Source organism: Brassica napus, chromosome C8, assembly GCF_020379485.1.
Source record: "Brassica napus cultivar Da-Ae chromosome C8, Da-Ae, whole genome shotgun sequence".
Taxonomy (NCBI): Eukaryota; Viridiplantae; Streptophyta; class Magnoliopsida; order Brassicales; family Brassicaceae; genus Brassica; species Brassica napus.
Genome location: NC_063451.1, coordinates 20735363 through 20760290, shown reverse-complemented (window position 1 = coordinate 20760290; position 24928 = coordinate 20735363). Strand labels below are relative to the sequence as shown.

General features: G+C 37.9%; 1 protein-coding gene across 2 annotated transcripts; it reads left to right on the top strand.

Annotated features, from left to right (window-relative positions):
* Positions 1-1255: 1255 nt before the first annotated feature.
* On the top strand, positions 1256-24445 carry LOC111211994. 2 transcript variants are annotated; one of them, XM_022713359.2, is made up of 63 exons: positions 1256-1655; positions 2076-2179; positions 2468-2602; positions 2684-2734; positions 2824-2918; positions 2999-3116; positions 3493-3594; positions 3682-3870; positions 3964-4124; positions 4272-4442; positions 4679-4771; positions 4854-5175; positions 5262-5366; positions 5448-5543; positions 5847-5914; positions 5996-6116; positions 6213-6413; positions 6510-6713; positions 6813-6913; positions 7470-7566; positions 7721-7819; positions 7942-8100; positions 8186-8260; positions 8339-8764; positions 8874-9203; positions 9311-9442; positions 9548-9661; positions 9732-9916; positions 10075-10183; positions 10316-10459; positions 10539-10823; positions 11393-12037; positions 12136-12327; positions 12422-12525; positions 12666-12955; positions 13031-13115; positions 13199-13513; positions 13891-14253; positions 14343-14832; positions 14907-15070; positions 15240-15402; positions 15488-15757; positions 15997-16191; positions 16559-16601; positions 16687-16802; positions 16970-17863; positions 17968-18041; positions 18125-18470; positions 18570-18668; positions 18734-18886; positions 19228-19409; positions 19501-20019; positions 20305-20482; positions 20573-20709; positions 20827-20953; positions 21389-21610; positions 21686-22045; positions 22293-22451; positions 22542-22826; positions 23061-23282; positions 23434-23486; positions 23578-23686; positions 23811-24445. In XM_022713359.2, the coding sequence occupies exons 1-63, from the start codon at positions 1559-1561 to the stop codon at positions 24168-24170; spliced, it is 12603 nt and encodes a 4200-aa protein (XP_022569080.1). In that variant the 5' UTR covers positions 1256-1558; the 3' UTR covers positions 24171-24445. The 2 variants fall into 2 exon arrangements, with proteins under 2 accessions (XP_022569080.1, XP_022569081.1); XM_022713360.2 differs by lacking the exons at positions 1256-1655; positions 2076-2179; positions 2468-2602; ... (5 more) ...; positions 3964-4124; positions 4272-4442 and having other exon boundaries at positions 4679-4786.
* Positions 24446-24928: the final 483 nt, after the last annotated feature.

Here is a 24928-nt window from a genome sequence, read left to right as displayed (position 1 = left end):
AAACTAATAATACACTTATTAATAATTATCTATAAAAGAATTATGTCCACATGTGCAGACAAAACACCTAGTTTATATTAATTTAAGGGCAATTCTCTCAAATATTCATTTTTAAGTTTTTATCACAAAAAGCCTTAAAAAATGACCAAAATAGCCATTTTTGTTTTGAAAATTTTAATTTTTAATTTTTTGAAATTTGAAACGCATCCCCAAAATCCACCATTTAACTCTAAACCCTAAGTCAAGATTAGTTAACCCAAGGAGTATAAATGCATATTTTACCTTTTTTGTTCACTTTTCTCCTTGATAGGCTATTTTTGTGAAAATAAACTAAAAATGGTTATCCATTGGAATTTCTCCTAATTTAATGTTCATAACTAGATCTCGACCCGCGCAACCGCGCAAATTTTTGTTTTCATTTATTTTTATATAAATATTTTATTTTCAATTCTAAATTTGTATATATTATAATATATATGTGTCTATCAATTTTTAAAACATAATAAGTTTACGGTATATTTTTTCATTGAATAGATTGTTTCAAAATTTCACATGTATTTGTATCTTCTTCTATATATATATTTCTGGATTATTATTCCTTTGTTAAAATCGTAACTATATATATAAAGAATAGTAAAATATTGTGTTATTGTCATATTCAAAGATATTGTAACATTTCACAAATTTAGAAAGTTTTTAAAAAGTTAAACTTTTCGCTTCATAGATTTATATTATCGAGTAAATAATTAAACATTTAGTTTTTGTTTAATTTTTAAAATAAACTATATAGTTTAAAATTTGTTTTCATTGGTTTAAAGTAGTAAAGATTAATCATTGTTAGATAATATAATTTTTGTTATTTAAAAAAAATTCTTTATAATTTTAAAAGTTAACATCGATAAATATTTAACATAAGGAGGTATTACAACATTAAATTATATATATTTAATTTATACTATCTATAAATCCAATGGATCATCTATTGTTTAAATCCAATTATTGATAGCCCAATAAAAATTTTTGGTAGGCCCAAAATTTAAATGATAAGATTAAATATTAAATGTAACATAATTTTCTAAGAATAGATCCATTAGGTATTTTTAAAAAAAATCACACATAAATCAAAGTTGTGACTTCTGTTTTAATATATAAAGATATTAAAGAAAATATTCAGAATATTGTTTTTGTAAATTTGAATGTATGATGACAAAAATATATTTGGTACATATATCGAATTAAAAATGTTTTAATTTTCTTGTTTAGGCAACAATTGATAAGCAGCACCGCCAAGAATCGGAGAGGATATTTTTAATACTCCATTTAACGGAGCCGTAACTCCTCTCCAAGTCATGACTAATTCACAATTCCAACTCCTCCTTGCGTGTTCTTGAGGAAAAGATCATCTTCCTCCTCATGTGCCTCCTCCTCTTTTCAATCCGCTCTCTACTCCGATCCAAATCGAACCCACTCCACGCGTTTTCTTCTCTATTCACGCATCGTCTCCGATAGATTGCTTGATTTTGTTTTTTTCCCAGTTTTTGATTTGTAGGATACGAAGATGTTGGAAGATCAAGTAGCCTACTTGTTGCAGCGGTACTTGGGGAACTACGTTAGGGGATTGAGTAAGGAAGCCCTTAAGATCAGTGTCTGGCAAGGTCAGATTGGTTTCTTAAACTTTCTCGTTTAATTTGTGTTAGTCTCAACTGTGTAGCGAATTTGATTGATTGAGCTGGTTAGGTTTTGTGTTGTGTTGTAGTTGGATAAACATAGTTTCGACTATTCGAAGAGCTTTAATATTCGTATAGCTCTATTAAACGGCAAAGTCAATACCCAATAGTCATGCTTCTTTGATTTTGGAACACGGGTGGGAGTATTTTTTTACTTGGTTGGAACTCTTCAAAGATGATCGAGAATATCGGCTTGCTTGCATTCTTCATCGTTTACATTGATTGTTCACTTCGTAAATGCTTAGTTGGTTTTCCCATTTGCCACTAAGAACAGATCGAGTGAATAAAAGGAAGGATTTTTAGTTTTCTCATTTGTTAATTAGCTCTTGGCTCTACTTAATTTCGCAGGAGATGTGGAGCTGAAGAATATGCAACTAAAGCCAGAAGCGCTTAATGCTTTGAAATTACCTGTCAAGGTTAAAGCTGGATTTCTTGGATCAGTCAAACTCAAGGTGTGTTGTGTTTTTTCTTCTGTCTATTGTATCTAAGCTAAAGTATGTCTGCTTGAGTGCGTTAATCTTCTTCCCGTTTTTCTACACATTTGCTCACAAATTGTATTTCAACTGCTGTGGTAGTCTCTGTAAGTGACGCAATATCATACATTAGTATATATTTTTTTTCGGGGTGATATCGATTTTTTTTTTCTGGGCATGGATCTTCTCAGTGAATTTACCTTCCTGTTTACAGATTTTTCTACACTCGGTTACACCCATTTACTGATACGTTTCAAATCATTTTAGGTACCATGGAGCAGGCTTGGCCAGGAACCTGTAGTGGTTTATCTTGACCGAATTTTTTTATTAGCCGAACCCGCAACTGATGTTGAAGGATGTAGTGAGGATTCTATCCAAGAGAAAAAAAGAAAGCTAATACTGGTGAGATAGGTCGCTCATGTTATGATTATTTTCATTATCTGATTTGAGTCATTGAATCACTTTTATGTTTGCAATATACAGGAAATGGAAACGAAACTAGTAGAAAGAGCTCGTCGACTACATACGGAAATGGTGTGGCTAGTGCTACTCATCAAAGTAGATAGTGTGTGTTCAGAAATTGTATTAAACTAACTACCATATTTTTCGTGTTCTCTTATAAGAACAAATCATGGGTAGGATCATTGGTCGACACAGTCATGGGAAACTTGAAGCTGTCAATATCAAATATTCACATAAGATACGAGGATCTAGAGAGGTAAATAGAATATGACAATTTTGTTCTTCTTGTTTTTGATTGTCTTCCCATTGTGATTAAAGCTTACATTATAAGTGCAGCAATCCCGGCCACCCATTTTCAGCTGGTTTTACACTAGAAAAACTCTTAGCTGTAACAGTTGATGAGAATGGGAAGGAGACCTTTATTACTGGCGGCACTCTGGCTTCCATCCAAAAGGTATAAATTTGTTCATTAATATCTTTCTGGCACAAGCTTTTCTGGTCTTATGGAAAACATTGTATAAAGGTCTCTGTCCCTCGGTTTTATACTTTTGGGAAGGTGTTTTGTTAAGATCTTTGCGCTTATGCTTGCTTGTAGTAAGTAGCTAGGTAGTTTGTTTTTAATAATCTAGTTCAAATAGTTATGTGGGTATTGTAAGAAGCACCCGAGGAAGATTGACTTAGGGTGCTCTCCAGAAGGGTTAGTGATATAGAGCAAAACTTTATGTGGAATTCATATATGGATTAATTGCATGGTGAAAGGAACACCCCTGCCAAGAAAGAAAACAAAGGCACTTTACATTCCTGTTATAATTATGTTTGCCTTTTTGCAGTCTGTTGAACTTGATCGGCTTGCATTCTATCTTGATTCTGACATGTCTCCGTGGTATATTGACAAACCATGGGAGGATTTACTTCCTTCTGAGTGGGATCAGGTATTCATAAGCAAAGTTATGTATATAGTGGAACATAATTTGTCTCTTACCCCAAAATCTAATTTTTTGGTGCATGCATATTTCTAGATTTTTAGATTCGGAACCAAAGATGGTAAGCCAGCTGAAGACCTCACGAGAAAACATTTCTATATTCTGCAACCTGTCTCAGGGAATGCAAAGTACATTAAGTCCCAAGCAAATGGTTCTTCCAATACTGATCAACCTTTGCAGAAGGCATATGTTAACTTGGACGATGTGACACTTTGTTTATCAAAGGTTAAGCCAAAATTTGAGGCTCCTGCTCTTTCTTTTTTTATTTGGATGTCTGCGGAGGTCTTGATTGTGTGTGTGTGTTTTTTTTTGTCTCAGGGAGGATACAGGGATGTCATGAAACTTGCTGATAATTTTTCTGCTTTTAATCAGCGTTTGAAATATGCACATTACCGTCCATCTGTTTCAGTTAAAAGTGACGCACGGTCTTGGTGGAATTATGCTTTCAGAGTTGTTTCAGAACAAATTAAGATAGCAAGGTATCGAATTAGAAATATTCGTTTCTGTCGTCTTGCTACTGCCGTATTTCTCTATAATTTGCATTCGTTTTGGAAACCGTTTCCTTGCGGTTCCTAACTTCACTTCTCTTCTGTTTACGTTTTCTGAGATTGTTACCTTTATGACAGCGGGAGAATGTCATGGGAGCACGTTTTAAAGTACACTAGTTTACGCAAGAGATACATTACGCGTTATGCTTCGTTGCTGAAATCTGATGTCAGTAAGACAGTGGTTGATGATGATGAAGAAATCAAGGCCCTTGATCGGGGACTTGATACCGAAGTCATTTTGCAATGGAGGTAAAATATTATTGTTTAGTTGCATCTTAGCAGATCAATTAGCTTTCTCAAACGTTTGGTCTTGTGTAGTTCTATAAATTTTCATTAGGACTAATTCGTTATTTCTTTCTCTATTTGTATCTATGATGCTTCTCTGTTTTCTTTTCATTTGTCGATACATGAGTAGGATGTCGAAAGTAAGGGTAATTTACAAACCATTTCTAATTGTGAATATTATCCTTGATTTTATTATGAAGGATGTTGGCCCACAAGTTTGTTGAGAGATCGGTGCAAGCAGAAAATTACTCGAAGGCACAACAGGCTAAAAGTTCATGGTGGCCGTTTGGAGGGTGAATGCTCCCCTGGTTGCTTCCAAATTCCCAACTCCTTTTCCCAATTTTTTTCTAAAGTATTTTGTATGTATGCCTTCAGGAAGAGTCAAGTGTCTGAAGGTGAAGGAGAATCTGTTCAATTCACTGATGAAGATTGGGAACGGTTAAATAAAGTCATAGGGTACAAAGAAGGTGATGAGCAGTCAATTATCAACAATGCAAAACCTGATGCTCTCCATACATTCTTGGATGTACACATGAGGCGTAATGCTTCAAAACTTTATGATGGGGATAAGGAATGCCTTGCTGAGTTATCATGTGAAGATCTTAATTGCTCCATTAAGCTTTTCCCCGAGACAAAGATTGCCGACATTAAATTGGGAAGATATCGCTTGTCATCGCCAAGTGGTCCGCTTGCTGAGGTTTGTTGGTGGAATTTGTTTTTTCAGGCTACAAAACATTGTCAGTGATTTCTTAAAATCCCTTAAAAATGTCTCTTCTCTTGCAGAGTGCCCCTGCCTCTCACTCTGTACTTGCGTCCTTCTGTTATAAGCCTTTTGATGCTAAAGTTGACTGGAGTCTTGTTGCAAAAGCTTCTCCGTGTTATATGACTGTGCGTGCCCTCTCTCTAAGAAAATTTTGTATAAGCAGTTCTTTCTAAAAATTATGTGGCTTATTGCGGTGCCGCCTGCAGTATCTGAAGGACTCTATTGATGGAATTGTCAACTTCTTCGAAAGCAGTACTGCTGTGAGCCAGACAATAGCTTTAGAGACTGCAGCTGCTGTACAGGTGTGTCTAATATTTGCTGTGGTGTGAAAAGTTGACAAAAATGAGTGCATATTGAGTTTATATAGCCTGGTAATGGTATCTCATTATTAACTGTATATCTAATCTAAGGAATGGTAATATGGGATCTAATAAGTATGCATTTCTGTTTGTTGTCAGTATTTCTGTTCGAACTTTCCAATTTGTAGAGCTTGATCCTTGCAGTGTATTCAAAAATTGTTCGAATTAGGTTTCTGTTCCTTACTTATATTCAACTGCCCGTGGGAACCACTTTAATCATTATAATTCACTTGCTTACCGTCTCAGTCAACTATTAATGAAGTTAGACGCACTGCTCAACAAGGAATGAATAGAGCATTGAAAGATCATGCAAGGTCTGTTCGTACTCTCATGAGCTCGTGGTCAAATTTATGCCCATGCTTGTTTTAGTAAATGACGTTTTACAAAACAACCAGGTTTCTGCTCGACTTAGACCTTGCAGCACCCAAAATCACAATTCCAACCGAATTTCGTCCTGATAACCATCGTTGTACAAAGCTTCTTCTGGACTTGGGTAACCTGGTCATCCGTTCCCAGGTAAATAGAAAAGTGTCAGCTGTCAACTTTTTTAACAATATGATTTGAATTTTCTAAATGCACATTCCCTAAATTCTATGCATGCAAATTTTGCAGGACGACTATAAGCGTGAACTGTCAGAGGAAATGGATATGTATCTACAGTTTGATTTAGTTTTGAGTGATGTGTCTGCATTACTTGTTGATGGTGACTACTCCTGGAAACAGTTATCCTCGAAAAGATCTTCTGGTAAGGAAAGCAGTGTTACTTTCTTGCCAGTTATTGACAAGTGTGGGGTACTCTTAAAACTACAACAGGTAAAATTCTGGACATCTGGCATTTACATTTTGGTAAAAGAGTTATGCTTCAAACTATAGATATTTAGCACTATTGTTTCCTGTTTTGGTTTGTAGATTCGTCGGCCAAACCCATCGTACCCGTCAACCAGACTTGCCGTGCGGCTACCGTCACTAGGTTTTCACTTCTCACCAGCTCGATATCATAGGTTGATGCAAGTTGCACAGATCTTTCAAACTAAGGATGATGAGGGCTCTCACATTCTTCGTCCATGGGAAGAAGCTGATTTTGAGGGTTGGTTGTCTTTACTTAGCTGGAAGGTCAGTACCGTTCTACGTACCATAATCACTTTTGTGGTTGCAAGCTCTCTTATCTTCTTGGACACTAGTTATTTATTCGATTGTCAAATCCATGAATAGGGCAGAGAAGCTACATGGCAGCGGCGGTACTTATGTTTAGTTGGTCCTTTTATATACGTGCTGGAAAGTCCTAACTCAAAATCTTATAAGCAGTATACCAGGTATGATTCGAACTCTTGCAATTTCGTTATAGTAGTGATAGGCTTTATAGATTAGACTTTAGATAAAATGGATGAGGCTTTATGGATTAGACTTTAGATAAAATGGATGGTCTGTACAAACTCGATGAAGTGCAGTACTCTTATATGTAATGTTTGCGTGTGTTTACAATGAATAAGATACGAGGATTGACATGTGGAAAGACTTTGGCAAGACTGCCTTTTTTGCTCAATGTTTATGTTATCGTAGCCATTTGTAAATTAAACCAATGCTATGCATTGTATTATATAACTAGTGAAGTCACGGTGAAAAAGACACGGAAGAAATGAATTTCTCTCGGTTGTGCTATTTAAGGGGCTTATTAAGTTTCATTGTCTAACTAAAGACCCACTAAAAGTCCAGTTATCTAGGTTCATAAATCTAGTGTAAGAATTCATTACCTAAAATTTTATGCTGTTTCGCCCAGTAGTTAAAGTTACTAGTTGTTTTGATATTTTCCTATATCTGTTCGTTCTAGTTGGTATTTGTCATATATCTAAGGATTTGTATCTTTTGTAGCTTACGTGGGAAGCATATATACAAAGTCCCTGTAGAACTCGCGGGAGGAGTAGAGCACGTCTTGTCCATTCGCAATGCTTCTCGAATCAATGAGAAGGTTTACATCTCATTTAGTTGAATTAATAAATGTAGGCGGAGTTTGGTCGTGACTTTTATGTTTTTATTGTGTGTTCATCAATGAGGGTTCAAGGATCTTGATTGTAAACTTCAATGAATTTTGGCGCTGAATATTTTAATTTTATGGTCTCTAGGTTATGGAGGATGTGAATGCACTCATATTAATGTTTGATTCTGAAGAGTCCAGAAAGACTTGGCACAGCCGTTTGCAGAGCGCTGTCTACCGGGCCTCGGTAAATTTAATTTTGAACCTTGCTTCCAGTTATTAATAGGACGTCTTACCGTGAGACAGTTCCATTGATGATCTACCTGTTTATATAGATGATTTAAGTTTAAATTTCACTTTAATGTACAGGGTTCTGCTCCCATAGCCGGTCTTTCTGATACGTCATCTGACAGTGAGGAATCAGAAACAGAACATAAAGACGATATTTGGGATTTGTCTAAGTTGGAGAGTTTATATGTAACCGGTGTGCTTGATGAACTCAAAATATGTTTCAGCTATGGTCAACAGGTAAATATAGATTATTTCTGCGTGTGAAATTCCACTGCTTGTTGTTATTTTGGGACATGCTTTGACTGAGTATATTTTAATATAGCACGATGCTTCCTTCATGGCGGTGCTTCTTGCAAGAGAGAGTAAACTGTTTGAATTTAGGGCCATAGGTGGGAAGGTAAATGATCTGCTTCTTAATTATCTTTGTCATTTCTTATTCCTTTTTATGAATGTCTGTTTGTCTTTGTCGAACCAGGTTGAAGTCTCGGTGAGAGGGAGTGATATGTTTATTGGGACTGTTCTAAAATCTTTGGAAATAGAAGATTTGGTGAGCCGTTCTGGTTCAAATGAATCTTGTTATTTAGCAAGATCTTTTATTCAGTCTTCTGTGGTGCTTCCATCCTTTAAAGATGCTGAGATTAAGAACCCTGAAGGAAATGATCTTTCTTCTAGCGAAGGGGAGGAAAAATTTTATGAAGCACCAGAGATCTTGGTTGACTCCGTTGACTATACATCTCTTAGGACCCCCAGTTTTAGTCGAATGGATGGATTGCTCCCTGTCGACAACAGGAATATCACTATGCCAAGCAGTGAGAGAATTGAGTCTCTGGATAGTTTTGTTAAGGCTCAAATAGTCATATACCATCAGACGTCACCTCAATATAATAATATTGATAATCAGGTCAAGAGATTTCTGTTTATACATCTTTCAGTCCGGAGATGTTAGTTTTTTTCGTTGTTTTAAAGTCAAGGCTTACTATCTTTTGTGGCTGATGTTTCACACATTGTAGGTGACCGTAAGCCTAGCCACATTATCATTTTACTGCCGGAGGCCAACAATTCTTGCTATTTTGGAGTTTGTAAATGCTATCAATGTTGAAGATCCAAGCTGTGAATCTTTTGAGGACAGCTCTCCTGTCGCTGGAGAGCAAAGTTCACCGAAAAGAAATGGATTTGAAGATTCCAGGGATGCAGCTGTTAAGGGTTTGTTAGGGAAGGGGAAATCTAGAATCATTTTCAACTTGGCATTGAACATGGCTCGGGCGCAGATATTCCTAATGAATGAGAATGGAACTAAGTTTGCGACATTGTCACAAGACAATTTGCTAACAGATATTAAGGTTAGATTATACTTTTTGAATTGCATTCCAAACTTTATTTATGATTCTCTTTGCTTCAGAACTATCAATATCCAAGGTATTCCGTACTGATTCCCATTTGTTTGAAGGTCTTCCCGAACTCGTTCAGTATTACAGCAAGTCTTGGAAATTTACGAATCAGTGATGACAGCCTCCCAGACAACCATATGTACTTTTGGATCTGTGATATGCGAGACCCTGGAGGAACTTCTTTTGTTGAGGTATTCGTTGTTTGTTTCTTTTTTTCGTTGAATATGAATTGATGTGTAGATGAGATGCATGAGTTTTTTTCCGTATTAATTTAATTTCTTTGATTCCGTTCCTAGTTGGCATTCACATCATTCAGTGTCATTGATGAAGACCATGAGGGTTTTGACTACTGCCTCTCTGGACAACTTTCTGAAGTGCGCATTGTTTATCTGAATCGCTTTATTCAAGAGGTAGTTCATTCTCTCTGCATAGATGCGAGTAAATTTGTCTTGCTTCCTACAATCAGTCTCTGCAATGTAGGTTGCTGAATACTTTATGGGGCTTGTGCCAAGCGATTCAAAAGGGGTTGTCAAGATGAAGGATCAAATTACGGACTCCGAGAAGTGGTTTACGACTAGCGAAATTGAAGGATCTCCTGCTCTTAAGTTGGATCTATCTCTTAAGAAGCCTATAATTGTTATGCCTCGACATACTGAGAGCCCTGAGTAAGTTCATGCTTGGATTTTGATTTCGCCCTCCCCACCCATTTTTTTTCTCCATGACACATTTTTGTTATATTAGTTACTGGTCCCATGAATTCTCTGGACTTATCAGAGTAGTTGATTTACCCTTCTCTACTTTTCGGGTTTTCTTTTCTTTGCAGTTACCTGAAGCTTGATGTTGTGCATATAACTGTGAACAATACCTTTCAGTGGTTTGCTGGAGATAAAAACGAGCTGAATGCAGTTCACATGGAGACTATGAAAGTGATGGTGAGAACTCTCGTTGTTTGGCTGTTGGGTTGAGCATATTTCATTCTGGTTGATATCACTTTAAATTCATACTACCTTATCGTACAATTAGTTTTTTTCTACGACCTTTTGACGAAAACAACCTTAACTTAGGTCATGGATATCAACCTTAATGTTGGTTCTGGAGCTGAAATAGGTGAAAGCATAATTCAAGATGTGAATGGGGTTTCTGTAACCATTAACAGGTCTCTGCGAGACTTGTTGCATCAGATACCGAGCATTGAAGCCTCTGTAGAGGTAAAGGATAATGTCTTATATCCAGTCTGTAGCATGATACTTTCTTACTCATACGTTCTTTAAATTTCTGCTTTATCAGATAGACGAACTAAGAGCAGCCCTCTCGAATAGGGAATACCAGATCTTGACAGAGTGTGCACAGTCTAATATTTCTGAGATTCCGCATACCGTGCCACCATTGAGTGGTGATATTGTGGCATCGTCAAGAAACTTACCTGAAACTCTTACTTCTGAGGATCCTAATGCTGCTCAAACTGAAAAAAGTGATGCTTGGATATCAATGAAGGTTTCTGTTGTCATCAATCTGGTTGAGTTGTGTTTGTATGCTGGGACAGCAAGAGATGCGCCGTTGGCTGCTGTACAGGTCCGCTTTCCATGTACCATTCATTTCAATTGTCATGGACTCATATTTATCTAGGAGTATATAGTATTCTTATGTCCCTTGGACCTGTCATAACTGATAGATTTTGGGGATAAAAGTGATTGACCAAATATTGTTTGATGTCAAACTTCTGACTAAGAATTTGGGCCTATGCATTTGTGAAGTTTAATCTTGAATAAGACTTTGACTCAGTCCGGAATTGGTTCTCCAGAAAGACTTCAGTAATTTGATTTCTGCTTTATTGTAATTTCTCTTTAACATTATCAAATCAGGCTTCTGTTTAAATTCCTTTCTAGTTCTGTGGATCAGCAATTTTATTGTTCTTATAGGACTCTACTCTTCCCCCTCTTTGTTCCCACTTTTTCTTCTCATGTTTGTTGCTTCGTAGAGATTTTATGTTACAATCTCAATGGGAATTTTACAGCAGAGTTAACATCTTAAATTTATGTTAACAATCTCATGGCACATTGAGTTAACATCTCTTAAATTTATGTTAACAATCTCATGGCACATTGAGTTAACATCTTAAACCTATCGTGTTTGGTTTACAGATCTCTGGTGGCTGGCTTCTCTACAAATCCAATACACACGATGAGGGTTTCCTTACAGCAACGTTGAAGGGATTTAGTGTTATTGACAACCGTGAAGGAACTGAAAAAGAGTTTAGACTTGCTGTAGGAAGACCTGCAGACTTAGATTTTGGTGACTCACATTCTCTGACTGATGGAGATCAGGGATTAACTCACTCCCGTGTAACCAAAGGGAGTGATGTTAGGCCGCTTCCTTCGATGCTCACTCTTGATGCACAATTCGGTCAGTCGTCAACTTTTATTTCCGTCTGTATCCAAAGGCCACAGCTGCTTGTAGCTTTGGATTTTCTACTGGCCGTAGTAGAGTTTTTTGTCCCTACTATTGGAAGTGTCCTATCAAGTGAAGAGGATAAAAACCTTAATATGGTCGACGCAATCATCATGGATCAGTCTATCTACAAGCAACAAACTGCTGAAGCGTTTCTTTCTCCTCTGGGTCCTTTAATTGTTGAAGATGAGAAATTTGATGATTTTGTTTATGATGGTAATGGTGGAACGTTGTACCTGAAAGATAGACATGGAGGCATCCTTTCTTCTCCCAGTAAAGAGCCTGTTATATATGTGGGAAGTGGAAAAAAGTTGCATTTCAGAAATGTAATCTTCAAGGTACAACAGAAGTCCTTACATTATTTCTTTGTCAAATCTGAACTTTATTATTTCTGTCGTCCTTATAATTTCTCACTTTTCTTTCTATTATGATCAAGAATGGCCAATTTTTGGATTCCTGTATCTCTTTGGGAGCCTACAGCAGCTATTCTGTTTCGAGAGAGGAAGGGGTTGTGTTGGAAGTATATCATAAAGCCCCCAAACAAGACTCTGAGAGCAAGGAAGATCCGGTTTCCCAATCTCCTAGCATCACAACGGAGAAGTCCACGGAAATGATCATTGAGTTTCAGGTTCTTATTGTTGCTAACATTCTTCTTTGTATGGGCATGATAAGCCAAGAAAAGTTCCATTTTAAATGTTCGAAGCTCGTTTCCGCTGCTGCAGGCTATCGGCCCAGAACTTACATTCTACAACACATCAAAAGACGTTGTTAAAACGCCACTACTCTCCAACAAACTTTTGCATGCTCAGCTGGATGCTTATGGCAGGTCAATGGCTTCTCCGTGATATTACTGTTAGAGCTGAAATTTAAGCATATGATTCGTTGCTTAAAGCTTGATGAAGTTTTTGCACATCTGTTGTTCATAGTTTTATCGTCTTTCCTTCTGTTTTTTTTTTTCTGGTGCAGGGTAATCATAAAGAATGATGAAATTGAAATGAGTGCTCATACATTGGGTCTGACCATGGAGAGTAATGGAGTGAAAATTCTGGAACCGTTCGACACCTCTGTAAAGTATTCAAGTGTTTCTGGGACGACTAACATAGAGCTTTCAGTTTCAAACATATTTATGAACTTCTCATTCAGCATCTTGAGATTGTTTATAGCTGTTGAAGAAGACATTTTATCATTTCTAAGGATGACATCCAGAAAAATGACTGTCGTCTGCACAGAGTTTGATAAAGTCGGGATCATCAGAAGTATGTCCAATTATTGCTGAAATTTATCGGTTCATTTAAGGTTTGTTACGTGGTACTTACTTACATTTCATGCAGATCCCTGTACAGATCAAAAATATGCATTCTGGAGACCCCATCCGCCTCCTGGTTTTGCAAGTCTTGGCGACTATTTGACACCATTGTTAGTCATCCATCCTAAATTATACTTTTAAATAGGTTGCGCAAGAGCCTTTGTGAATCAACTAATTTATTTTGACATGGCAGGGACAAACCACCTACTAAAGGGGTTCTTGTTGTCAACACCAATTTGATGAGAGTGAAGAGGCCTTTATCTTTCAGATTGATTTGGTCACCTTTAGCTTCCAACGGGTTAGGTGATCCTTCAACGGATGACAAAGATGAAAGAGACAATTTGTGTTCCATTTGGTTCCCTGAAGCACCAAAGGGTTATGTGGCGTTAAGCTGTGTTGTATCCAGTGGATGTACACCGCCTCCACTGGCCTCTGTCTTCTGCATTCTAGCTTCTTCCGTCTCCCCTTGTTCTCTCAGAGATTGTGTAGCAATCAGCTCAACAGATATGTATGCTGCAACGAACCTCTCACTTTTAGTAGTTGCTCACTTTCTGAATACATGGATACAATGCTGCATGTTCCCTTGTGTAGAGATGTGCCAACATGCTTAATGTCTTTTTTCCTGACATTTCGTATGTGTTTTGCCATGTGTCTATGTGATTTATATTGGTTTCATGCGCTTGTTTCAAACGAACTGGAATTTAGTTGGTAGTATCCGTTTTTGCAGATGCAGAAATTTGTTTTTTTTTTGTCAGATTTTGGTTAATATTAATAAATGATTCCATTTTAGTACTTCAGTGTACGTCTGTGCTGGTCACCTCAGTGTGGTTTATCTTCCTTCATTGATGATTTGACATTTTAGGCTTGCTTTTGTATTCAATGCAGTTCTCAATCAAGTTTAGCATTCTGGCGGGTGGATAATTCTGTTGGCAGTTTCTTACCTGCGGATCCGTCTTCTCTCAGCTTATCAGGAAGACCATACGAGCTACGTCATATATTATTTGGATCCACTGGAGTCTTGCCAAAAGAATCCAGCTACGTGGATGTTCGTACTACTGATAATATTCAGCCTATACAGCGACAGTCACAGCCACTGAGTTCTGTTAGATCTGGTCAGCGATTTGAAGCTGTTGCTTCCTTTCAGTTGATATGGTGGAATAGGGGCTCAGGCTCGCAGAAGAAAGTTTCAGTATGGAGACCAATCATTACTGAGGGGATGGCGTATTTCGGAGACATTGCTGTTAGTGGGTAAGTCATAATGATGTACTATATCATTTTAGTATATTCTATTCTGGTGGCAAGGCGCATGTTAATTACTTTCGGGGGTTAATTTGTAGGTATGAACCTCCAAACTCTTGTGTGGTTCTTCGTGATGATGGTGAGCAAGATATCCTTAAAGCCGCTGTTGATTTCCAACTTGTTGGACGTGTCAAGAAACACAGAGGAGTAGAAAGTATATCTTTCTGGATGCCTCAAGCTCCACCGGGTTTTGTTTCCTTGGGTTGTGTTGCATCTAAAGGCTCAGCAAAACCATACGAATTAACCAAATTGAAATGCGCTCGTAGCGATATGGTAGCTGGTGATCGTTTTGCTGAAGATAGTTTGTGGGATACCTCTGATGTGTGGCAGAGGGTAGAACCGTTTAGTATATGGGGCATAGGCAATGAGTTGAAGACCTTTATCGTCCGTAGTGGTTTGAAAAAACCACCAAGGAGATTTGCTTTAAAGCTAGCAGACCAGGATTTGCCTGGGGGAATTGATAACATGGTCATTCGTGCAGAAATTGGGACATTTTCTGCTGCGCTTTTTGATGACTACGGGGGACTGGTAAGAAAAAACAAATAAACGTATGTGGCGTACTTATCTGCGTGAAAATAATGGCGTATCTATGTACTTTGCAGATGGTTCCATTGGTTAATGTATCTTTGAGTAATATATGTTTTGGATTACTTGGCAAAACCAACTACACAAAGTCAACCATCAACTTCTCCTTAGCGGCAAGGTCATACAATGATAAGTATGAAGCGTGGGAGCCTCTCATCGAGCCTGCAGATGGATTCTTAAGGTATTTTTTTTGTTCTAATTTTGTGTTACTTTAAAGCTCATTATTACAGAAATGTGTAGGTCTAAACACCTGTGGCTGCGGGTGATTTGCTCTGTTTATTTTGTTTGTTATTTACTCCAACTAATGTCGAGCATATTCTATATAATGGCTACGCTCCATTGGGCTGTAGGTACCAGTTCAACCCTAGATCCTTTGGTGCGGTTTCTGAGTTACGCTTGACATCTACAACGGACTTGAATGTGAATTTCTCAGTTTCAAATGCTAATACAATTATCCAGGCGTACTCTAGTTGGAACAACCTTAGCAACGTCCATGAATACCATAAAGAGAGAGTGAGAACTTCTCCTTTGGTTCCTATGTGCCACATGGTGACGCAGTCTTCTTTCTCTCTTGATTTATGTTTGCTACGTCTTACAGGGCGCATTTCCTCTAGTTGACAATGGAAAATCTGTCATTGAGGTGCATCAGAAGAAAACCTATTTCATAATTCCACAAAACAAGCTTGGGCAGGATATATATATTAGACCCACCGAAATCAAAGGATTTAAAGATATTGTAAAGATGCCATCTGGGGACATGAGACCTGTAAAAGTTCCCGTCTTGACCAATATGTTGGATTCTCACCTCAGAGGAGAACTATGCAGTAACCCTAGAATAATGGTTACAGTTATTGTGGTGGATGCACAGGTACCTTTCTGCCTAAAACAAAGGTCACATTTTTCGTGATGCCTTTTCTTTCATATACTTCTACCGCTCAGGCTCTCATGCATCTCCTTTTATTTCCTTTTTTTTTTAACTTTTCTATGGTAATAAAGCAAGGAAGTGATTTCATTTGATGCCATGCGACTCTTTCTACTAAGTTTATGATATTCGTTTTTCATAGACTCTTTGGAGAATGTATTATATGGAATAACCTTTTTTTGTAGCTTCCAAGAATTTCTGGATTGTCTTCTCATCAATACACTGGAGTTATACGTCTCTCTCCCAAACAGACCTCCCGAACGGAGCCAGTGCTTTGCCAGCAATGTGCACGTACTTGTGGAAGTGTTTCAAATATGTTTTCCTCTGAGCTGGAAGTCGTTGACTGGAGTGAAATATTTTTCTTCAAAATTGACTCGCTGGTATTCTCTCTTTTCCACTATGTCTAACATTCTTTTGTTGGCCTAACGTTTATTTTATCCCCTGAATACTGCTGGCAGTTCTGTTTCTTTTCAAACGAGCGTGTTCCTAGTCTCTGTGGATTCTTATGTCCATCACCATTTTATTTGTATCTCTACTACTTAAGTTCTTCAGATTGATTCAGAAACAGTTTATGCATTGCTATAACTTTGGCAAATCTTAGTTACTAATCTTGGTGCATGTACCTCTCTTGCACAAGAACTTAAGAATAAATTGTATTAAGAGCATTTCTTTCTCTTTGTTATTTTTTGGTCTTCAAGATCAAGGTTGCTGCGGCTTTGATATTTTATTGTTTTTTTATTTTTCCAGGATGACTATCTCTTGGAATTAATAGTGTCGGACGTCGGAAATGGTTTGTTTCCTTCATTCTTTCGTCCTATCTCAAGCACTAATAAATCTGAGTTAAGTGTTTCTTTCATTTTTGGTATATAAATTAGGTGCACCTGTTGGCGCATTTTCAGCTCCATTGAAGCAGGTAGCACGATATATGAAGGACAACCAATACGAGCACAATTATGCCAATGACCTTGTCTGGTTAGACTTGTCTACCATGGTAAAAAACCTCAACTTGAATGCCTTTCGCCTATGTAGACTTCATTGTCCAAATATGATATTAAAAATGCAAATGTCACGGCTTTTTGGGTTCAAAGATTGCAAAAGATAAATGCAATAGTTTTCTTACCTTTTTCAGTTTTCTTACCTTTTTCATGTTTTCTGCAGAGCATGAACCAAGGGGATCAAAGAAAGAACTGTGGAAAAATAAGATGTGCTGTGCTGTTGCCAGCTAAATCGAAAATGGTGGAGCAAGGAAAATCCTCAAGTGAAAAGAAATCTGGATTTATTCAAGTAAGTCCTAGTATTGAGGGTCCTTGGACGACGGTGAGGCTGAATTACGCTTCACCTGCTGCTTGCTGGCGGTTGGGAAATGATGTTGTTGCTAGTGAAGTTAGTATGGAGGATGGAAACAGATACGTAAATGTCAGGTCTCTAGTTTCGGTGGAAAACAATACTGAGTACCTTCTTGACCTCTGCCTGGAGGCTAAAGTACACTCGTTTCCAAATATATCAATTGGGTTGCTGAAGCCTGGCGATATATTACCGGTTCCCTTGGCAGGATTGACACAGTCTGCATCGTATGTCCTGAAGCTGAAGTGTGTAATGATTGATGGTTCTGAATATTCTTGGAGTTGTGTGGTGTCAAGGCCTGGGGAACCAGAGGTTGCTTGTGAATCAGAGTCTGAAATATGTATATCGTCTCTTACTGAATCTGAGCACTTGCTATGCTGTACTCAGATAAGCAGTACTTCTCCCGGACATAATAAAATTTATTGGTTCTGTTTGAAAACCCAAGCAACAGAGATCGCTAAAGATATACGTTCGGACCCTATTCAGGATTGGACTCTTGTGGTCAAATCACCGTTTTCTATAGCAAATTATCTTCCATTTGGAGCTGAGTACTCAGTGCTAGAGAAGCAAGACAATGGTGATTTGATTTGTCATTCTCAGAGCAGAGAATTCATTGGTTCTGGAGAAACTGTGAAGGTGCATACTGTCGATATAAGGAAGCCTTTATACTTTTCCTTGCTGCCGCAAAGAGTATGGCTACCAATGCGTGTAAGTTTGGAAATCGAACCTAGATTCACATCAGCTAGGAACACATTTTGTTCCATTTCTTTTATTCTCCCTTGTTTAGTTATTTGGTTTATCGAATTTGGCAGGAAGCTGTCCTTGTATCTCACCCAAATGGTGTCCCTGCGAAGACAATTGATCTGAGAAGTTCTGCCACTGGAAGGTCTTCTTCTTTCTGCTAAAGTGTTACAATTTTTTAGCTGTTCTGGTTTATTTGGTCTCATACTGTTGAATGTATGCGAACAGGGTTGCTCAAATAACACTGGAGCAAACTTATGATGACCAGCAGAAAGTTTTGACGAAGATGATCAGAATCTATGCTCCGTTCTGGTTTTCGATTGCAAGATGTCCCTCGCTTACACTTAGACTTTTAGATCTGCCAGGGAATAAGAAAACAAAAAAGTTTGGTCTTCCATTTCGAAATAAGAAAAATGACGAAGTAGTCCGGGAGATAACTGAAGAAGATATATATGAAGGTCATACAATTGCTTCTACTTTGAATTTCAAACTTATGGGCATGTCAGTGTCTATATCTCAGTTTGGCAATCAGCAACATGGTCCTGCAAAAGATCTTTCTGCCCTTGGTGACATGGTCAGTTGTATGCTATTTTATTTGTTCGATAGACTAGTTTCCTCTAAAATTGAGCTTTGCTTACCCTATCATTCATATGATTCGTACTTATTTTGATAGGATGGATCTTTGGATGTTGATGCGTATGATCCCGATGGAAAATGCATGCGGCTATTTCTGTCTACAAAACCTTGCGGTTATCAGTCAGTTCCTACAAAGGTAATAAGCAGTTTATTTTCTACACCTTCTCTATTATTACTTGCTGACTCGAATTTACTTCGCAGATCATATCTGTTCGACCATTCATGACTTTCACCAACAGGATCGGTGAAGATATATATATTAAATTTAACAGTGACGATGAACCAAAAGTACTCAATGCATATGATTCGCGGGTCTCCTTTGTTTTCCAACCAAGTGGGAGAGATGAACTCCAGGTGAGCTGTTAATGTTGCAGATTTTTTTTAATTTTTATTCCTATTATCTTTGCTTTAGTCAATGAGTTGCAAAACTGCGAGAGAAAAAAATGAATAAGGCTGTTGTTTAGGATGTCCACTGGAAGCATGTAGTATGATATGTTCTCAGTCAAACCAGTGACACTTCTTGAAGTGAGCAGTGAATTAAAGTTTGAATGCAAATCGATTATGTTTTATATTGTTAAATTGTTTGGCATGTGGATGCTTCCCCCTGGCCACCACGTATGTTTTCATTTGAGAGGTAAGAGCATCTCTGTTATTATCTAATGATGTATAATTTTTATTCCCTGGCCTATTTTCAGGTTCGGTTAAGAGAAACAGAGTGGTCATTTCCTGTTCAAGTTGCTCGAGAAGACACAATTGTTCTTGTATTAAGGAGTCAAAATGGTGCTCGTAGATTTTTGAAAGCAGAGATACGGGGATTTGAAGAAGGGTCACGCTTTATTGTTGTATTTCGACTTGGACCAAGCAATGGTCCTATGAGGTATCTTCTCTAGAATTTATAAATACATATTTGTGAAACCATCATTAATTTCCTTATTTCTTTCTTTTCTGTTTTAAACTTCTTAAACAAGGGTTGAGAATAGAACAGCTGTCAAAAGAATCAGTGTCCGCCAATCTGGTTTTGGTGAAGATTCGTGGGTTTTGTTGGAACCTCTTACGACAGTAAATTTTGCTTGGGAAGATCCTTATGGTCAGAAATTCTTGGATGCTAAGGTTGAAAATGATCACCGCTCTGGGGTTTTCAGACTAGACATGGAAAATGGTGTTGTGGATTCTGAATTGTGTAGGGACTTAGAGGTGAACTTTCATGTTAAAGAAATTGGTGACATCAAGATTGCTAGATTCACTGATGATGACAGTACTTCACAGAGTCCTCATGAAATCATATCTTTAACATCGGTTGGGAATAATAGATATTCTACTCGTCAGACACCTTCAGAACAAAAGACCACCACTCTGGAGTTCATAATTGAAATGGGACTAGTGGGGATCTCTCTTGTAGATCACGTGCCAAAAGAGTTATCATATTTTTACCTTGAGAAAGTTTTCGTATCTTACTCCACTGGGTATGATGAGGGAAGAACTAGCAGGTAAACTCAAATATTGCAGTATTGTTTTGTTTTTTTTTATGTCTGTTTTCACGTATAAATGGGTTACAATATGAATATACTTCATGTTCTTTCCTATGCTTGGAAAATACGAATCAAAATGTGCTAATTTTAGGCAACATGTTGTTATCAACAAACATGGTGTTATCAACAAACTTGTGGTCTTTAGGTTGCACATTCGTGTAAATTTCTCGTATTAGGAGGCGATGCAACCGCATGAAATACCTCCGGAAATCTGAACAAGCAATTCTTTTCTATGGTTTACAGGTTCAAAGTCATTCTGGGCAATTTACAGATTGATAACCAGCTACCTCTAACTCTAATGCCAGTTCTACTGGCACCAGATAACACTGGAGACAGTCATCAACCAGTGCTGAAGATGACAATTACTATGTGTAATGAAGAAACTGATGGCATTCAAGTGTATCCATATGTATATGTACGGGTATGTATTCTAGTCAGGTTTATCTTTAATGTACTCAAACATATAAGATACTATTTGAAGTGCATGATGGATTTGCTATTTGATTGATAGGTGACAGATAATACTTGGCGAGTAAACATTCACGAGCCTATCATTTGGGCTTCGGCTGACTTCTGCAATAAGCTCCAGATGGATCGTCTCCCGAAAAGTACTAGTGTCGCGCAAGTTGATCCTGAGATACATATAAAGTATTCTTGCCTTTTATAAAATTTTACCATTTTTCGGGGATTAAATTTAATAGTATCTGGCCATTTTGGCATGCAAATCGAGCAAATTTTAAATCTAATTTTGTTTTTGATTTTCAGCCTCATAGATGTTTCAGAGGTAAGGCTAAAGGTCTCACTGGAAACAGCGCCAGCTCAGAGGCCTCATGGAATTCTTGGTGTTTGGAGCCCGATATTGTCTGCTGTTGGAAATGCATTCAAAATTCAGGTAATTGATTTTCTTTGAAGTTATTACCATAAATGAAATGAAATAGTGAACTACAATCATTCTCTTAGCGTTACATCCTGCACGGTCTATTAATAGAACTAACTATGGATACGTGGTTCCGTTTCATGGTAGATTAGCTGGCTATATATTGTGCGAACTGAAAACTAGTTGTAAATTAAGAACTGTTGAAGCATGAGCTGGTTTCAGTCATGTTCCTTTTTGACTCCTAACATGGGATAAGTAGCTCAGAAGATCTTACGACATCATAGGAGAGTTTTTTTTACTTGGATTGTCATGGAACAACATGTGGCTAGAAAGCCTTTCTACTTCCTGGCACCACAAGCTAATTCATCATTTTGCTATACTCGGAATATTTACTGCTGAAAAAAGAGAGCGAGAATGTTGCTAATGTTTCAAAAAAATATCTACGTTTAGGTCCATCTAAGGAGAGTAATGCACAGAGATCGGTTCATACGGAAAAGTTCAATACTTCCAGCCATCGGAAATCGCATATGGAGAGATCTGATCCACAATCCCTTACATTTGATTTTCTCAGTGGATGTTTTGGGTATGACTAGCTCAACATTGGCTTCTCTTAGTAGAGGATTTGCGGCGCTTTCAACTGATGGTCAATTCCTACATCTGAGGGAAAGACAGGTACATATTTCTTGCAACAAAATTAAGTTGATTACTTTGGCAGTTTGCCTAATAGAGGGCTCAAAAATTGATCAGGTTTGGTCGAGGCGGATCACTGGTGTAGGTGATGCTTTTGTTCAAGGAACTGAAGCCCTAGCACAGGGTGTTGCCTTCGGGGTATCAGGAGTTGTTACGAAGCCTGTAGAGAGTGCCCGACAAAATGGTATCTTAGGGTTTGCCCATGGGGTAGGACGGGCTTTCCTAGGATTTTTCGTACAACCAATGAGTGGTGCATTAGATTTTTTCTCATTGACTGTTGATGGAATTGGAGCAAGTTGCACCCGTTGTTTGGAGGTTTTGAGCAACAGGACCGCTTTGGAGAGAATTAGAAATCCCCGTGCAGTTCATGCTGATGGTATACTCAGGGAATATGATGAGAAGGAAGCTATAGGCCAGGTACTTCCTCACTTTCTTTTTATTGTCTATTAGTGAGACTGCATATTGAGAAATTTTGGAAGCTTTAGTCTACGACCAAATCCAAAATTTCTAACTACAAGTCGGCTATTCTAGCATGCATTAGTTAAATATAATTGTTGTTAATGTTACCAGAAAGCTATTAATTTGCATTCTTCTAGTCAAGCTTACCATTCATGCTCAAACTTCCAAGCTGGTTCTGATTTCTGTTTGTTATCTGTTTTTGCAGATGCTCCTGCACCTAGCGGAAGCAAGTCGGCATTTTGGCTGTACAGAGATATTCAGGGAACCCTCAAAATTCGCTTTATCTGATTGCTATGAAGAACATTTCCTTGTTCCATACAAACGCATTGTCATTGTGACCAACAAGAGAGTTGTGTTATTACAGGTCAGACCGACTACCATACCATTTCGCCAGGAGATTTTTCATTTGCATCTTAAAATTATTTTATTTGCTGAGTTGTTGCCTTCCATTTAGTGCTCTGATCTGGATAAGATGGATAAGAAACCCAGCAAGATTATGTGGGATGTGCCTTGGGAGGAACTTATGGCGTTGGAATTGGCAAAGGCAGGTGGCCAAAGGCCCTCGCATCTCATACTGCATCTGAAGACCTTTCAGAAGTCAGAGAGCTTTGCTCAGGTTATTAAGTGCAGCGTGTCGGAAGAATCAGATGTACTAGAACCCCAAGCTGTTCGAATTTGTTCAGCAGTGCGCAAAATGTGGAAAGCATATCAGTCTAACATGAAAAATCATGTTCTCAAGGTCATTGCTATTCCTTATCTCATCATAGTTATTACTTATTAGATTAATATTTGAAACAGATGAATTGATTTTGAATAAAAGGAGATCTTCATTCGAAATGACCATTCTCAAGATGTTTTGGTCTTCTGTGTTATAATAATATCGACTTGACCATAAACGATGTTTTACATTGGCAAGCCTAGAAGCTCGTGCGAATGCAACGCACCTAATAGACTTTATATCTTCTTGTCGCAGGTTCCTTCAAGCCAGCGACATGTGTATTTTGCTTGGAACGAGGCTGATGGAAGAGACTCGAAATCGTACAGCAACAAGGCTATTATAAAATCAAGAGACCTTTCTTCTTCCTCAAGTTCTGTCTCAGATGATAGAAAGTTTGTCAAACATAGTATCAATTTCTCAAAAATCTGGAGTAGTGAGCGAGAATCCAAAGGTCGATGTACTCTGTGCAAAAAGCAGGTAATTTTCGAATTTCTTCCATGGACCTCACACCCTTGTCATCAATAGATGTCAAATAAGAATCCTTATGAGACGAAACCTTAGGAATTCACCTAAAGATCAACCGTTTCGAAGTTTGCCTTACAATAATTATGTTTTTCTTTGCTTTCAGGTTTCTGAAGATGGAGGAGTGTGCACTATCTGGAGACCCAGTTGTCCAGAGGGGTAAGTATTATTTGTTGCGATAATGATGATACTGTAGTTGCGCTGGATTGTTCTTGAAACTCAAGCAGTTTTGTCATTCTTTTTTTCCCAGATTTGTGTCAGTGGGTGATGTAGCTCATGTTGGTAGCCATCCGCCAAATGTTGCTGCTGTTTACAATAACACTGAGGGAGTGTTTGCACTTCCAGTGGGTTATGACCTCGTAAGTATCTCTCATCAATTAGTTTGACCCCTTAATCCATTGAATTTTTCTCAACCGTGAACTTGTAGCGATGCAAATAAGTGTGTCTTTTGACTAGTGATACATGCTGTTATTCACTCGTCAGGTGTGGAGGAACTGCTTAGATGATTACGTAAGTCCTGTATCGATCTGGCATCCGCGGGCTCCTGAAGGATTCGTATCTCCTGGATGCGTTGCAGTTGCTAGTTTCAAGGAGCCAGAGCCCAACACAGTGTATTGCATGCCGACGTCTCTGGCTGAGCAGACAGAGTTTGAGGAACAGAAGGTTTGGTCGTCACCTGACTCGTATCCGTGGGCATGCCACATATACCAGGTTAGAAGTGACGCACTGCACTTCATGGCTCTGAGGCAGACCAAAGAAGAGTCTGACTGGAGAGCCATTAGAGTTCGAGATGATTACAGATCCATGGAATCTGAATCTGCAAGGAATTTGCGTATAGAATGATCTTTTCTTCTTATTTTTTGCTTTTGGGAAGATATTACATTATTGTAAAGAACTAGACTTTGCAAAGAGTGAGTTTTTTTATGTGTTTTTTGGTTTTCCCAAAGAGAGCTTTTAAGTTGATCTGTGTAACATTTGTGTATAACAGAGTTAGGCATTCTGGGAGGATACTTTGCTTGGTTACAAAACCCAAATGTTTAGTTTCTTCTCAAACATAAATGTTTTTATCTTTTACAATTGAGTTTCTTTCAATAAAATTGTAAAAGAATCCTTTATTATTGTCCTTGTTTTTACCAAATAACACAAGAGACTTTTTCTATCTTTCTTTTTATCACCAATATTTGTTTATAGGTTTAACGATCTTCTTCATGAAAACTTTCGTATAGCATCAAGTCCACACGAAGTTAAGGTTTGATTCTATGTACCCATCAAATGAATGTCAAATCACTACAAGAAAACATGAGCTTAACGACGGCGGTATTCCTCGTGAGTTCGTCGTAAAAGAGGCTTTACGAAGGATTAGCGAGGAAACACGTTTCGTCGTTACTCGTTCGTCGTAACGCATATTTCCTCGCCAATTCGTCGTAACTTAGCGAGGAAAACATTTCGTCGTAAAGACTACGTAATCATTCCATGTAAGGAGGTCACTATATTTCTTCGTAAATACTTCGAAAGGAGTTCCTCATAAATTACACGTAAATATTTCGAAAGTATTTCCTCGTAAAATTCACGTAAATAGCTCGAAAGTATTTCCTCGTAAA

What these genes read in the sequence shown, in the direction of transcription:
- LOC111211994 (XM_022713359.2), top strand. Translation starts at nt 1,559, where the DNA reads ATGTTGGAAGATCAAGTAGCCTACTTGTTGCAGCGGTACTTGGGGAAC. An exon ending in CTTCTCGAATCAATGAGAAG is followed by an intron (nt 7,567 to 7,720) that starts GTTTACATCTCA and finishes TATGGTCTCTAG; the next exon opens with GTTATGGAGGATGTGAATGC. An exon ending in GTTTCAGCTATGGTCAACAG is followed by an intron (nt 8,101 to 8,185) that starts GTAAATATAGAT and finishes ATTTTAATATAG; the next exon opens with CACGATGCTTCCTTCATGGC.